Raw genomic sequence first — 16,992 nt, 5'->3', positions numbered from 1 at the left:
ATGTCCTCTCAGAACTCCTTGTGGCTCAAATTACAATTTCTTCAGTCTGATCAGCATACATTCCCAGAGATATATCCGAACAACTAAAAGAAAACTCCACTCAACTCACCTGGGCCTCTTCCCAACTACTGGGTTGGCCACACAAATATTGTTCCACACTAAAGTTATACGAGCTGCTAACTTGATTGGGAACCTTGCTAAAAGGTTTGGCTGAAGATTTGTGAATGCTCACTACCACCTGATGCTTCCATCCTCCTTTATTGGAGCTTGAGGCTAATTGTGCAAAAGCAAGCAGATATTCTAATTTATTTAGGGGTAATTTTGGCATTTAGTAACTTCTACCAACCCTTATTTTTTATTCCAAAAAAATTCATACTTGTTCAAGAAGGATAAGAGTTTAGCAAGGGACCAAAGACAAAGGCAGGAGGTGTTACAAGGGATCAGAGAGAGAGAGAGAGAGAGAGGTCTTTTTTATTTTTCCTACATCCCCAGATTAGTTCACAGAACATTATTATATTCATCCATGGCAGGCATCAACACCATGGACCAGCAGTTGCTGTCATAGAATGCCCAAACATCTATTCAATGAAAACAGGCATCCATATTCTGGACGAATTCCCTTGTGTAAACATCCCTTGCAATGCACGCGATAGCCACTATCAGGTAGTATTAATGCCCCTGTAATTTGTTCACAAGCATGGTTATGTTGGTTTTCCATTTACTAGCAGGCATATGGTAAGAAGACAAAAAAATTAATGCTTAGTTTCCTCCTCTATAGGCTCTTGGCTGGCAAATTGTGGCTGCGAAAATTGGAATGCAACGTTGTGCTGCATCATCACACTGGTTAAATGAGAGGATCTCTCTTTCGAGATATGCGCATGTAATGTGTTTCATCCCTAGCAACTCTTTATCCTTTGAGTCAGTTACGGTTCTGATGGATGATTATGAAACCATTCTAACTGTATTAACATCCTGGGTGCAGGTACCCTTGGGGAATTTCGAACTTGACTGGCTTCTATTCACAGCAGATATCTTCTACTCTAGAGCATTGCATGATCATCAACAGGTAAACTCCGAGTAACTATTTATATTATCATTTCTATTATAAGCTTCTCAGGAATGGAAAATATATGATATCCTGGGTGAATGCATATTTACGGTTTTCTATTTTTGCATTGCTTTCCTTAAATTTCTAATTGCTCACTTATATTTATATTCTACTTATTCAAATTTCTCTTTTGTTTTTGATCTACTGTCCTATTGATTGCAACCCTTTAGGCATAAGCAGTGAATGAAACCGTCGAAAAAGGATAAAAATAAGAAAGGGAGCACCTTTCATGGACAGTAGCCTAAACATGGAATCTATGGACACCTAGTTCTGCTATGTGGCAGCCCATATGCAGCTGAAATTTTATGGATGGGTGGACCCTGTCAAGTCACATCTCAAGTTTTACCCAATTGGAGTTGTCCAAGTAGCAATTCAAACCATAGAAGAATCCATTGACTACTTAGAGGGTGCATGGACTACCCAGAGGGTGCATCTTACCTGAGGGTATGCCTATATATTTGGGGGGGGGAGTGTTCAATGATTGAGTTTGGGTCTGAGATTCGACATGTGGCCAATCCACCATTTCCTAGATATTCAATGGTTGGAATTACCATATTGCTTTTCCGCTTAGTAGAACAAGGTGCAGCCGTCCGAAGATTCCATGTTTAGAGTGCCATCCATAAAACTTTTGCAAAATAAAAATATGAGCAACACTCGTATAATTCTGCCAATGGTATCTGATTCGAGTTGGAATTAAATATAATTCTGTCTGTCCAAACCTACTTTCCACTTCCAAAAGTCCAATTCAAATCGATTTGCTCCTTAAATGATTCTTTGATTTATTTCATGCCATACACCTGTGAAATAGCTTGAGGTAGCATTCATTGTCTTTAGATTTTGTATTCAGTTCTACCCTTGCAATGAAATGGATCAACAGCCATAGAGAACAACATAGGGATGTGCCTAGGAAAAAGCCCAATCAACTTCTAAAAGAAAACAGAAGATGTCTACATATAACTCGAGCAGTTCAGCAATAGAAAATTGTAAATAGCTAGTTGTTTCACAGTTTATTTATCATGTGTCTGCTTCTGTGCTTCATTGAAGTTTGCCAACTTAGCTCAAACTCTATTTCTCACAGGTCCTTTGGATATCGAATGATGGCATCCCAGATCTTGGTGGCATTGTTGAAGATGGTACATGCTTTGCTGATGAAGTAAGTAGCAGGAGCAATGATAGAGAATCTAGGCAAAATTTCTGAGGATTTCAGCTTTCTTTATCTTTCAAATTTGTTAGTCCCTCCTTTTCCATTAAATAATAATAATAATAATAATATTAATAAAAAACTCTGTACTGTTTTCAAATCCATGTCTGTTAATATGTACCTGTTCAGGTCTGCAGATGAGTTGTTGATGGTACGCCGACATCTATCTAGCTATATGTAGCTTTTTGTGTATCTAACTTAACTGTTTCCGAAAACAGGTCCACCAGCCTGTCCTTACTTATCCTGGGGCATACAGAAAAGTGGCAGTGGAACTGAAGGTTATCTATATATTTCATAGATTTTTTTTTTTTAATTCTTTCTTTCTATTATTTGACATGATTCATGCCTAATATTTTGTGGATACTGGTTATTTTGCAGATCCATCACCTGGCTGTGGATGCTTTGCTGAAGAGCAATCAAGTGAATGAAATGGAAGGAGGAGCTTTATTTGGATTTGACCAGGACATGAATCCTGGAGCCCAAATTATTAATGAACAAACTATTTTTGATGAAACAAGCTCATGTGCACCTGCATTTCGTGTTCTGAAACAATTGATCCAAAGGTGTCTCGCAGATGCAGTTACATCTGGAAATGTATTTGCTGATGCAATATTGCAACATCTGTATCGATGGCTTTGCAGGTCACACTCAGTGGACTTCTTGCATATGCATGTTTTATCTTGGTTCAGTTTTTTTTATCTCTTCTCCATTTGCTTGCAGCCCACAGTCAAAACTTCATGACCCTGCTCTTCACCGTGTACTGCACAAGGTAATTTCTTGTTTAAAGTCAAGAAGCTCAATAGATGGTGCATTTTAGCATCCAAATGTTGGTAGTTAGTGTCAACTTATTGTGGTTGAATTCACCAAAACTATATCAGTTTAGTATTTCAGTATTTTTATCAATGTCTGACAAAATCAAAAGTCTAAACTGGTCTACGAGCAGCTTTACTACAGGCTGGTTGTAAATCAGGCTGATTTACAATTTGCAGAAAGAAAAGTTCTAGTTTTCAATTCTCATCCTGAATTCAGATTCATTGCATTGTTTCAATTTGGGCCAACCAAATCTTCTTCCATGAGTCAAGCCAGGTTTCTGGGTCAATGCTGTCAATAGACTAAGGTTGTTATGGTAGTTCTGTTTTCTCATCTGTTTATGTGGAACAAAGCAAAACTAGGATGGCTTGACAAGGTAATTTTATGCGTTGTTCTTTTCCTCACAAAACTCCGACAATAAAGCAAGTCATCATCTTATACTTGATTGACCCTTTCAGTGCTGTTAGGGTGTCCCTCTATATATTGTTTCTCTGCTTTTCTCCTTACTCTTCCTGTTCAGATATTTCCTTGTAATTCTAAGTGGCCTTTCCTAATACCTGACATTCGACAGGTCATGCAAAAGGTGTTTGCATTATCACTGGCGGAGTTTCGCAAACTGGGAGCTACAATCATTTTTGCTGACTTCTCAAAAGTTATAATAGACACAGGAAAGACAGATTTGTCAGCAGCCCAAGCTTACTGTGACTCCTTATTGAAAACCTTGCAAACCAGGTGAGGGTCCAGAAATTCTATTCAGATTGTTGGTTCTCTGCCTTTGATATATCAAAATTTATTTTTTGCAATTTTACAGGGATCTATTTGAGTGGATTGAGTTTGAACCTTTGCACTTCTGGCACTCATTGCTATTTATGGACCAGGTTGGTTTAAAATGTTTTATGCCAGTTTACATGTTACATAACCAAAATTTTCCTTATTTGAAATTAGCCATATGGCACTGCAAACATGTTACAATGACATGACTTTTTTTGGTTTTTCCATGTTTGGTGTTACATGCAATATCTGTCAAGGGAATTTGGTAGAAGTATTGCTAACCTTGTCTGGTACATTCTACATCAATTCAGGCTGGCTTTGCTCATAGGCATGTCATCCATAGTTGTCTAGGCGCCAAGGTGAATCAAGGCAGTGGCTAGGCACCTTGGCTCCTACACAGGCACCTATGTGACATCTTTGGGGCCGAAATTGAAAAGGAAAGAACATACATTCAGGTTTGGATCTTAGGGTTCATACTTCATAACTTACTCAATGATATCATAGAATTGTAATGTGGTTGGTAATAGCTTATAAAACAATGACAATAACAAAAAATGTTTTTAGATTACATTAGTTGATGAATATGGCACCATGCCTCGGTCAAACCTTGCCATGGCGCACAAGCGACGCTCGAGCAACATATTGCCCACTTAGGCAAACTGCAAGTGCCATATTCACCAAAATAAGGTGACCTCATACCTTGCCCATCCCAACATGCCTTGTTGCCTAGGTTATGTCTTTAAAATTATGCATTCATTACTTAATTCAATAGCATAGAGAACCACAGTTGTCAAGGCGTTGCCTTGGCATCCAAGTGCTTGGGTTGCCTACGTGTCTAGGCCCCATAATGTAGAACACACCCATGGAGCGATTCATATCCATCTAGGTATCCATACAGAGATGAACAGGATCCATATTTGGGTATTGGTCCAATAAGAATTTAGTAGTTATTTTATTTAGGAGAGTAATATATTTAGTTTATTTTATTCTGTTTATTTTTAGGAAGTTGCATACATAGGGCATAGTTAGAGTTGGTTTTCGATTTCTTTTCTTTTTTTGAGTTAGTTTGCTTTTAGGATTTGTTTCTATATTAGAGTATTTTATTTTCCTGTTTATATGCTTGTAACCGATTGAGAAGACAGAGATTAAAGAAAATATGAATTGAGTTAAGTGTTTGTGAAACCTTCGAGCGTGTGTGCGATTCTCCTTCCCCCCCTTTCTTAGTGCGATTTCTCCCTCTCCCCTGCAACTCTGAGACCCATCTCAGGGAATTCTTCCCTACCGGCCCTCCATCAACTTGGTATCAGAGCTGAAGGATCCTTCCTTCGTTCTCTCCCTATTCCACTTTCTTCCCTAACCTTTCTCTATCTTACTGTCTTTCCTCCCTTCTTCCATTGCTTGCTGCCGAACAACAGTAGCAGAGAAGCCAAAAAAAAAAAAAATCAACTCTGTTCTGAACATAGAAGTTGAGGCCTTCCTTTTTCTCCTTCGTTTTCCACTACAGCCCATCCCATCGACCTCCTCAGCAACACCCCCTTTCGATATCCTACAGACCGACACTTCCCTTTTACCTTCAGTTGGCTTCAGCCACCCTTTCTGGGTTGAGCCAGATCCCAAAAAAAAAAGAAAAGAGAATCGATTATGTCCAGAGAAGAATCGACCCTGCCTGTCTCACCACCCTTCTCTTTCTCCCAACTCCTTCGATCGAACCCCTTTTCTCAGGTTTCGCCAAAAAAAAAAAAAAAAAAGAGAAGGGAGGAGAGATTGAGAACAAAAAAAAGAGAAGAGAAAGTGAGAGATTGAAAAAAAAATAATAATAATAAGGGAAGATAAATCATACCTGGTTCAGCCCTCTTGTTGCAGATCACTTCTTCAGCCAAAGTCACAGCCTCCTATTGTTCCCATTCTCGGTAGAAGGTTGCAAGCACCATCGCCTTCTGCCTGGTTTGCACTCGACCTCTTCCCACAACCGTTGGAATTGACCTTCTTGAAGCCAACTTCCATTATCAGATCTCCTAGCTTTCCACTGAACTCCTGGAGGTTTTTTTGGCTCGTGATTTTGTCTCCAAGGAGACTTCTTGCTTCTGTCGGTTACGGTACCCCTCCCCATAATTTCCTTTTCATTTTTTATCTTCCATTATTACCCATCTTTTTCATTCCTAAGTTATCCTTTTTTTTTACCTTGCTTCCAATATTACCCTTTACCCATACGTTCTTGTGAGTTGTTTCTTGAACCCTCAATATTACATCCTTTCCACTCACTTAAGGACTTCAACTTAATTACAAATCTGCCATTGTGCTACATCATGGAGGTAAATCGATACGCTCTACTACTTTCGATTAGAGATGATCTTTGTACCTTGCGCGCCAAAGTTTGTAATCTCCATACAAGTGTCCGCGAGCTTGCTAGTATTGAAACCTTCTATGATAACTTGTCAAGCATGATAGAATCTTTTGACGATAGAGTAGATGTGAAACATGTGGAGCAAGTGACGACGGAAACGAGTGCAATGAAAGTTGTTCACCACCATGAGTTCGTTCTCCCCCATGATTTTTCAAACCCGAATGCTCCTCCAAAACTTCTTATCTTTGATTTTGTTCGTGTCATGTGCAAGAAACATTTCATCCCCGCTCGTAAGCAGTTATTGTTACCCTTCTACAAAACTCGTGGACGAGTTTTTCTCAATATCGGGGGAATTGATGTAGATACGAACCCATGGAGCAATCCATACCCATTTGGGTACCTAGACAAAGATAAATTGGATCCATATTTGAGTTTTGGTCCAATCAAAATTTAGCAGTTATTTTATTTAGGAGAATAATATCTTTAGTTTATTTATTTATTTTTTTAGGAAGTTGCAAACATAGGACATAGTTAGAGTTGGTTTTCGATTTCCTTTCTCTTTTTGAGTTAGTTTGCTGTTAGGATTTGTTTCCATGTGAGTCTTCTATTTTCCTATTTGTATTTTTGTAACCGATTGAGAAAGACAGATTAAAGAAAAGATGAATTGAGTTGAGTGTTTGTGAAACCTATGGGCGTGTGTGTGATTCTCCTCCCCCCCCCCCTAGTACGATTTCTCCCTCTCCCTCATAGTGTAGTCTAGGATAGGGAGTATAACCAAGTCTCAACTGCAGGAACTTTTAATCAAAGAACAACCAATAACAGTCAATATAAGACAATGATTCCACCAAACCAGAAATAATGAAGAAAGACTTCTCAGCAGTCAAATCAATCTCCAAAACTGATCCTTTATCAGATCAGAAAACAGACCAGAAACTAGGACTAATTCAGACACAGTATTAAGTCCTAAACAGAGCCCAGAATAACCACCACAGAAACACAGGGGAACAGAAAGGAACCTATCGGTTCTGTTCTCTGTTCAGAAAACCACTACAGGACAAAAATATAGAGATTTTAAATATCCAGAGATTGGCTGGTCAGAATGGGCATAAGTTGGATCAAGTTTCACCTTGGTAGAGGAGAAGACTCGACCAGAAAATCAGCCATAACCTATGCTTCTAGCAGCTACAGGGGGCAGGACCGATTGTACAGAAAAGGTAATTTTCTGGGCAGAATATGGAGAGTAAATACGTGATCTGTATAGCAGTGTTACAGCCCTTAAACCACCTTGAATATTTCAAAAAAGATGAAAGAAATAACTTGAAGAAACCCCTTGGACTTCACGCCACAAAGAGTCACCGGATCAAACACCAGTCCATCACTTTGATCACACACAAAGCACACTCATAAGAGCAAACAACAACATAGTTTTTTTTTTCATTCATAAAATTGTGGGGCTTAATGGGAGCCCTCTCCTTTATTTATAATAATGATGGGGTGATTACAAGAAATAGAAACTACCTTTAGTTTCCAAAAACTGAAATAGGAAACTAAATAAACACAAGACCTCTAGTTACTAAAATTGAAAATAGAAAGTAGGAAATAAGAAATTAGAAACTAACTAGGAACTGAAATTAGAAACTAACTAACTCCATCTAAAAAGGAAACTAATGAAAAATTCCTACTAAAACTAGTAATCCCGTATGCAACCTTAGAACCCCTAGTTTAGGCCCATAAAAGTGGCCTATTACACTCAAAACATATGGGATCAAAGGCCCAACATGTATGGAACCCAACCCTAGGCTTATTCCCAATAAAACCCTGCAACTCTGAGACTCTCCATCTCAGGGAATTCTTCCTTACCTTTACCAGCCCTCCATCACCCCAACAACGCCTTAGGTCACCCAGTTGCCTTGACAACTATGTAGAGAACTCATATCAAAATTGGACTCAAGGTTGGAAGACGTATAATTGAATAATTGCTTATAATCTTATCTTCAAGTTACTCTTCAAATTAAATAGAAGGGGCTCTCATTGCAAAGCAAAATGGAAATGAAGAAAATGAAGCCTATAAGGTATCAATGGGATGAAAATGGCCCTAAAGTATTAAGGAATTGTTGGAAACACATTGGCAAGTCTCTGCGTTTTTGCTTCTTCAAGGATGCAAGTCATACGACCGATCCTAAATTTGAATGCAAAGAGATATGTCTCCTGTTATTGGATGATGAAACTTTGGTCAGCAGGAGACTCCATCCATTTAATTCTGTTGGAGTTCCACACAAAAGAAATAATCCCATGTTGGATGTAAGCAGCCCGATGTAAAGGCTTACAAGGACTAGGGGACCCTCTCCTTAAGAGCTAGCTTTTAAGGGGGAGTTATATCCGAGTCTTAACAGGTGGTGTCAGAGTTGGGACATGGCAACTCTGATGTGCCTTTGATGATGGAGAAAATCCCTTGGAGAAGATCTTTTAGTTCCCACTTGTGCTCCTGTGTGGGAGGGGGAGATTGTTGGGTTTACACGCAAGATGAAGAATCTCACATCGGATGTGAGTAGCCCAATGTGAAGGCTTATGAGGACTAAGTCACCCTCTTCTTAAGGACTAGCTTTTAAGGGTGAGTTATACTTGAGTCATAACATTCTTTTCACACAGTGCTAACTGGCAGGGATAAGATCTCTCTCTCTCTCTAAAGATGGAATATTTTCTTCTTCTTCCTTTTTTTTTATGGTTGTTGTTGTTGTTGTTAAGGGAGGTTTTATATTCCCCAGGGGAATCTCTTTAGTCTTTATTTTTTAAAAAGAATAACTTGGAGATTTTAGGTGAAGATGTTCCATTGGAAATTATACTTATAAAAGATGTAATATTTCAGTCAAAGTTGCATGGTTAAGTGTGCCTACCCTAAACAGGTTAGACATCTTAGTATTCCAAGTGTTTCGTCAGTTGGCCTTGGAATTTTTGTTATGTGGATGATACCTCTTCTTTACCATTTTGAGCCACTCTATTCCTAGATCGAGCATTAATTACCTTCAGCCAGAGAAACACCTGTCTTATATGTCTAGGGAGGCAACCTGATCTTGTAAGAAGAATATTATTCAAGAACAATGTTCTGAACAGCTTATTTAGGAAGGCATTTCCATACAACATTTGCCACATGACAGATCAGATGCCACCCGTATTTCTAAAATTAGCACCCAAGGTTCCCTGCTCACTTCTCATGTTTCAGCTTAAATGAAGCTTGCCACATGGCGGACAAGATTTGAAAATCCACTATGAAAGTGAAACGTTTGAAAATTTGTTGAAAACAAATGGGTGATTGAAAATACAAGAGAAAATGCCAATACATGGGGTCTATGTAATTGAATTTGTCTCTGAAATTTGAAAAGTGGCCAGTCCTTATCTGTCAGATGGTTGGACTTGCCACATTACTATTGCACATGGCACAGTGAGGTGCACCAAACAGGATGGCCTTCCTCTGTTGACCATTTAAAGAAAATTTTGCCAATATAAATTTACATTCTGCCACTGTACCTAATGCAGTAAAAAAATACGGCATAGTTTGTTTATGTTCTGAATATTGCCTTCTAATTTTCTTTTATGTGGCAGTACAATTATGGTGGAATCCAGGCCAAACCCCATGGTGGAAATTCTGTTAATATTTCTAAGCCACCAGATGAAGCTGAAGAGGATGAATGTCAAGTAGAAATTGTATCTAGCTGGAATATTGCTGAATACTTGCCAAAGGAGACTCAGGTAGGTCTACTTCTCGGCATACTTTTATTCTGAATTCTCAGTTTAGAATTTCATGCTTTCTGGAAAATCGTGGTTTCATGATAGCAGTAATTTCCTTCTAGCTATATGTATCAACAATGATATTCTTCTGCCAAGTTCTAAAAGTTTCAACTATCTTCTGTGCTACTGGGCAGGATCATTTTGTTTTGATTGTCTCCGAATTTATGTACACGCCATGGAAGTTTGCACAAAAACTAACTGAAAATAGAGCATCTGCAATGGATGGAAACATATGCACTCCATCAATCACCGTTGCAGCTGCTGAGACTCTTGAATTACGTGTGACGGAATTCCTTAAAGAACAGGTAGTAACAAAGTTGTCTACCAAAGATTTCCATGATATATGCTTGTTCTTGAACTCCATGTCCTGCGATAGATTTATGTCATCTATCATTTGTCACAGATCAGTTCTTACTTCACGGACAAGCTTCTTAGGATTGTTCGGGACATTGTCCTCCATGTCAAGGGACTTAACAAATCTGAGAATGATGATACGTCTCACGAATTCCCTCACATTTCTGGTTCTAAAATACATAAGGGGGATGCAGCACTGGAGTTCATTAAGCATGTCTCTGCTGTTCTGGCTCTTGACCAGAATGTTCAGCATGATATTCTGGTAATAATGCTAATTCTAAATATATGCTGCTCTATTTATTTAAGAACCAAATGGAAGCATATATAATATCCTCTCTTGCTAAAGTTTGGTTTTAGCTGGTGCAGTGTGCATGAAATGCTGTTGAGATATTCCATAAAAAGATGTCTAAAAAATGGTTTTCGAATGAAAAGATGTCTAGAAAACGATATTCAACTTCTTAAGAACACAAATATTTGAAAAACGATGTTCAGCATGATATTCTGGTAATAATGTTAATTCTAAATATATGCTGCTCTATTTATTTAAGAACCAAATGGAAGCATATATAATATCCTCTCTTGCTAAAGTTTGGTTTTAGCTGGTGCAGTGTGCATGAAATGCTGTTGAGATATTCCATAAAAAGATGTCTAAAAAATGGTTTTCGAATGAAAAGATGTCTAGAAAACGATATTCAACTTCTTAAGAATACAAATATTTGAAAAACCAAACAACACAAAGCCTTATGGATTTTTTGTTTCATCACAAGGTCAGGCACCCTTACCACATGTCCAGTATGAACTGATTAGGGGTGAATCGTTGTAATAGGGAATTCCACACCTGTCATCAGTGAAGTTCCGTCCAATACAGCTTTTATCCATGCTTTGATGAATGTTGCATGTTTATTTTGGGTGGTCCTTTAACATGGACCTGCCCAATGTTTGACATGTTATAGTTCATGAGCTTTATCAAGTTCACTAATTTTAGTTAACATTATTAAGACCGATATAAACTATCAAAAATTTATAACATTTTTGAAGTTCTATTTCAAGATATTTTAAGGTTTCTCTATGGTTTACTTCAGATAATTCCTTATAATTGGTTAACAGGACTGATGACTTACGTTCAATTTCTTCCACAGGTGATGAGGAAGAATTTGTTAAAATATGTCCGGGTGAGGGAATTTGCCCCAGAAGCACAGTTTCATGATCCTTGCCTATCCTTCACACTGCCAAATGTTATTTGCAGGTAAAGGAGTCCTAGCCGATGTTTCTGTTTTGTGTGATCATGTAGAAAATGTTATTTTTATTACCAGTAAACGGGCAAAAGGGGGGCTTGCTGATATTGTATAATTTCTTGTAGTTGTTGTTGGGTTTTATGTCTTGTATTCTGTGGTGGTCCACGTAATTATTATTGGGCAAGGAGACTGAAGGAGGTAAGGGTGGTATGCAAGGAAGCTGAAGAAGATACAGTACTAAATCTTCTTTTTTTTTTTTCTTTTCTGTTTGGTCATTGTAGAGCACAAATATGATTTTTTTCTCTACATCCAATGAGTTGTTGGAGGAAAGAGATCAGAAAAGAAAGAGGTGCGCTGGAGAAGCACTGTATAATTTTGATACTTCAGAAAGAAGAAAAAGGATGAAAAGTATTGGCGCAAAAGAAAGGTTTCTCTATCTGGTCGGGGCAGGCACTGTCTAGAAGAGAAAAATAAACTGGAGAAAGAGAGGTGGAGAAAGAGTAGGTACGCAACATAATCATACCTATTCTTTGAAGAAGAAAAAATTGCACTCTTCTTGACAAAAGAAGTGCCCTGAATATCGCGATGGGGAAAAAAAAGGTTTTGGAGCTAGTCCATGTGGGTTTGGGTTATGTACAAAAAATCTGATTTTGTACAAAGTGTTGTACGAAGGATAGGTGATCTTAAAATTTTTCGGCATTCTGAACTCTCAATGGAAAGAATGAATCAGGAAGATTCTGCCCTGTTGGTATTGATTGTGCGGGTTGGTGCAAAGATCAACAATAATCAAGTTCATTGAGATTGATGGCCGGTACAGAGGGCAAATAGCGGATAAATCAGCTGGTGATGAAGGGTTAAAGCATTCTCCATAAAATGCTTCAATGGCCATAATGAGTTAATGACCACTTTGTGGCAGCAACGAGTGAATAATATCCTTGCATGAGAGTGGACAATCAAGGCTTTCAAAAAGAAATTGGAATATCTGGAGAAGGTGAGTGGAAAGAGTTAGAGGGATCTAGGAAGCAACACGTTCTAGTTGTATCTTATAGATAACACTCTTTATGAGGTCATTGGAGTGCTGGACTTAGAGGAAGTCTGGGCAAAGCTGGAGAGTAGGTAGTAGGTACCAATGGAGATTATTGGGTCTTATGTCTTGTTTTTTGTGGTGCTATTACATAATTATTATTGAACTCGTATATATTTGGGTCGTGTTTTGGGTCCATTACATGTATAGGGGTAAAATCATAATTGTGTGGGACTAGGTTTTTAGGGTCCCTTATATAGTCTCTTTAGTGAAAACCCTAGAAACAAGCAAAGGGATATCACTTTGTGAGGTGAAGAGTGGTGTAGAGAGTTTTTTTAGGTTAATGAAAAATCTTAGGTTCTCTTAGGTGGATGTAGGCAATTAGACATTCATGCCGAATCATATGAAATTCCTCGTGTTGTGTGCAAGGTTCACAGTATCGGGTTTCGACCTCTGGGGAGACCGAAATTTCGGTGGAAACCTGGGAAATTTCGAGGATACCGGGGAATTTTTCTCGGTAGGGTGGAAACTTAGGTTTTGACCCCTAAATAGTGTTTTTTTTGTCTGATTTTTTGTGTACAACCTATTTTAAACATTTCTAACACATTCACATCATCAGTTTCATAGAAAAAAACACAAAGTCTTACTTGTGTGGTGAACAAAATGTTCGATAATCATTACCCTGACTTGTTGGCTTAAATTCTGTAACTTTACTACATAATGACTATATATAGTCTACAATCTACATCAAAACATAAGACATAATCCAAATGATCCAAAATAGATAAAAATATTACATCATCAATGGTTATCTATCAACATTGAGCAATAGTGACTCAATTACTCAACACTCGAAAGTAGTGACTCAATTCCAAGTAGAGTGTCTAGGTGGTTCCATCCAAGTAGTGACTCACTACCCTCAAGGCACGCATGTTATCTTTTCTAACATTATTTAGTAAGCTATATATACCTTATATCATAAAAAAAAATCAACATTAAGCCGCATCAAGTCATTAAAATCAACATTTGGCCACATTAAATCATAAAAAATCAACATTAAGTCACATTAAGTTATAATGAATCGACATTTAGAGAAATGCTCTTGTTCTCTAATAAGTTTGACTGGTCAAATGATTTTTATTTTTACATGAGACTTTTTTTATTGGGTATAACATAAAACCAACTTTCCAACAAGTCTAAGATTACTTAAATTTGAGTTGTAATGACAATTATGCTCCGGTCAAACTTATTTTAAAGTGTCCGAATGCTGTTAAAATCACCTGAATGAAAATAATTTTAGGGATATCAAAACAAAAGATCATTTTATTGGACTTTTGGTTTTTAACAATGTTTTAACATTATAGGATTTATAAAATTTTCATAATTGAGAAAAACCCCAACATTTAAAAGTTGAAAATCGCCCCTATAACCAAAATCTAGTTTTTATTCTTTGACTGGGGGGTTGACTTTTTATCCTTTAGGAATTTGATTTTTAAACTATTTTTATTGGATTCAAATAGAGGGTATTTCCTTATTTATGAATAATATCTTAAGTAAATGAAATAACAAATATAAAAAAACATAATATCTTAAGTCAGTGAAATAACAAATATAAATATTTGGCATAAATAAGTGCCAAAAAATGAAAATCTCCACTATTTCCCTAAGTTTTCCACACTTGGGAGAAAAAATGCACAAGAGAAGGTCGAAACCTGTTGAAACCAGGTTGAAACAAGTGATTTTTAAAATCCCTAATGTTTCGTTTCTACCTGGGTCGATACCTGATTTCGCATGTTTCGCTTGAGTTCTCAAACCATGGTTGTGTGATTGTTTGCTTGGGCTCTTCCTCATGATTGTGCATTTGTCCCCAATTGTCGCATGGTAATGGTTTTTTAGGGTAAGGCCTAATGTAGATAAGTCATTTAATGGGCTTCTTTTATTGCAAATAAGCCTTGGATAGGGTTATATATGTGTTGGGCCTTTGATCCTATGGTTTTCTTTGTAATGGGCCACTTTAATGTGCCTAAAATATGGGTAGAAAATAGGAAAACGGGATTTAATTCATTAGCTTAGTTAGAGTTATGTTTTGAGTCTATTTCTTTTGTTATTTCAATTTGTAGTCAGTTTGGGTTTCCCTATTAGTGAATAACTAGTTAATTACCTACTCCATATTGGAGTTCTTATCTAATCCTATTTGGAGTCTACTTGGAGTTACCCCTATTATGTAACGTCTACTTGGAGTCTACTCCTAGTTAGGTTATGACTGTTAGTCTGCCCTCTTTATATAGAAGAGCTAATGTAATCTAATCTCTCAGATTTGAAGAATGATGAATTGAGTTAGTGTTTGAGTGCTTGCGGTTGTGTGTGAAATCCTCCTTCCCACTTTTCTTAGTGCGATTTTTCCCTCTCTCCTGCGGCCCTGAGTTCACCTCAGGGATTCTTCCCTACCCCTACCAACCCCATCAACTTGGTATCAGAGCCGAAGGATCCCTTGCTCTACTAAAATACAACTCCATTCACCTCCCTTCACCTCCCACAGTAGCCCTTCCTAGCCTCACCTCTCACAGTAGCCCTTCCACCTCCCACATGACTCCCTTTCTCTCCCTATTCCCTCCCCCATTCTCTGACGGCCCTTTTTCCCTCCCTCCTATTCCCAACAAAAAAAAAAGAATATCGATTATGTCTTCTTTAGATAGAATCAACCCCTCTGTCTCCCAACTTCCTTTGTTTGAGCCCCTTTTCTAGGGTTCCGACAACAGCAAAAAAAAAAGAAGAAAGGCAACACAAAAGACGAGAAGAGAAGATAGAAACAGAAATCTGAAGAAGAAGAAGAAGTCGAGAAGAGAGAAAGAATAGTACCTACAAGATCCCCATCGCAAGTCAGTTTCTTGGTCGAAGTCGACTCTCCATCGCTGGTTCCATCTCCAAGGAGTAAGAGAACCCCATTGTCGGTAAAATCCCACACCCCACGACTCCTATCTCCCCTTTTCTTAGTTGTTTCTTCTGTTATTTCTAAAATACGCCTACCCCACCTTTTATTATTTCTATACCTTCTTACCTTGTCTTTCCAAGTATACCCCTCTCCCTTAATACGTTAAATCCCATTCTTTTTGTGTTTCAACTTTCCAAGTATACCCCTCTTTGTGTTTCAATTGAACTTCCACCAGAAAAAAAAAAAAAGAAGTCGAACCTCCATATTTACAGTTCTGCCATCATCTCCTTAATATCTATTTATTTACCATTCTGCCTCACTCCTTGCCTTGAGCATCTATCCATAGTGATTCCAACAAGCAAACCTGACCGATGGATTCGGATATCCGTCAACAAATGCAATTGATGCAAGTGAAGCTCGATGAGATTCAACGACATTGCACGAACATCAAAACCAAGCACACTCTAGCTTTAACCATGTGATCTAAGTCATTGAACAATAGGTAAACGAATCAAAAGGTGAATCACCAGTGGTAGAAGCAAGGTTCACGGTATTGGGTTTCGACCAATTTTCGACCTCTGGGGAGACCGAAATTTCGGTGGAAATCTGAGATATTTCAAGGATATCGGGGAATTTCCCGGAATGGTGGAAACTTAGGTTTCGACCCCAAACAGTTTTTTTTTTATCTGATTTTTTGTGTGCAACCTATTTTAAATATTTCTAATACCTTCGCATCATTAGTTTTATAAAAAAAAACACAAAGTCTTACTTGTGTGGTGAACCAAAGGTTCGATAATCATTACGCTGACTTGTTGGCTTAAATTCTGAAACTTTACTACATAATGACTATATAGTCTACAATCTACATCAATACATAAGATATAATCCAAATGATCCAAAATAGATAAAAATATTACATCATCAACAATTATCTATCAACACTGAACAATAGTGACTCAATTACTCAACACTCGAAAGCAGTAACTCAATTCCAAGTAGAGCGTTTAGGCGGTTCCATCCCACGAGTTGCGTAACACTACAGATGTCGTAGCCGCTCCTCTGAATGAGAAGACATATGCATCCCATAACATGTTCTGGGCCCAATTGTCTTAGTAGTCTCTCACCGCTCTTGTATAAGATTCATCATCAACATTAGCTAGGTATCCCAACCTAGGGAATGGGTTAGTCACAATCATAGGTTGTGGCCCTTGTGGGTATGAAACAGAAGGTTGGGATGGATACGCAAAGATACTATCAACAAAAGATGACCCACCACCTGTAGAACCTTCCCTGTTCGAATGAGGAAGAAGATTCACCATGCTGTCCATAACCAATACCATATCCAAATGAATCTATGCTCTCGAAGGATGGTCCACCGGCATATACACCATATTGTCCCGGATACCCATAATGCGATGCAGCTGATC

General features: G+C 38.0%; 1 protein-coding gene across 4 annotated transcripts in view; it reads left to right on the top strand.

Moving 5' to 3' along the window:
- LOC122077750 (DNA polymerase epsilon catalytic subunit A-like) overlaps nt 1-16,992 on the top strand; it is a 53,562-nt gene that overhangs the window by 30,177 nt on the left and 6,393 nt on the right. For all 4 annotated transcript variants that reach the window (XM_042643622.1, XM_042643614.1, XM_042643605.1 and 1 more), the window contains 13 exons: nt 531-663; nt 779-880; nt 983-1,066; nt 2,187-2,261; nt 2,528-2,587; nt 2,688-2,950; nt 3,030-3,078; nt 3,691-3,851; nt 3,931-3,997; nt 9,835-9,981; nt 10,155-10,325; nt 10,424-10,636; nt 11,514-11,620. In XM_042643622.1, the coding sequence (XP_042499556.1) occupies nt 531-663; nt 779-880; nt 983-1,066; nt 2,187-2,261; nt 2,528-2,587; nt 2,688-2,950; nt 3,030-3,078; nt 3,691-3,851; nt 3,931-3,997; nt 9,835-9,981; nt 10,155-10,325; nt 10,424-10,636; nt 11,514-11,620 (1,632 nt within the window). The remainder of the gene's footprint in view (nt 1-530; nt 664-778; nt 881-982; nt 1,067-2,186; nt 2,262-2,527; nt 2,588-2,687; nt 2,951-3,029; nt 3,079-3,690; nt 3,852-3,930; nt 3,998-9,834; nt 9,982-10,154; nt 10,326-10,423; nt 10,637-11,513; nt 11,621-16,992) is intronic.

This window comes from Macadamia integrifolia, chromosome 1 (assembly GCF_013358625.1).
Source record: "Macadamia integrifolia cultivar HAES 741 chromosome 1, SCU_Mint_v3, whole genome shotgun sequence".
NCBI classification, from domain to species: domain Eukaryota; kingdom Viridiplantae; phylum Streptophyta; class Magnoliopsida; order Proteales; family Proteaceae; genus Macadamia; species Macadamia integrifolia.
The sequence above is the reverse complement of the archived record's forward strand: the minus strand, read 5'-3'. Positions and strand labels throughout refer to the sequence as shown.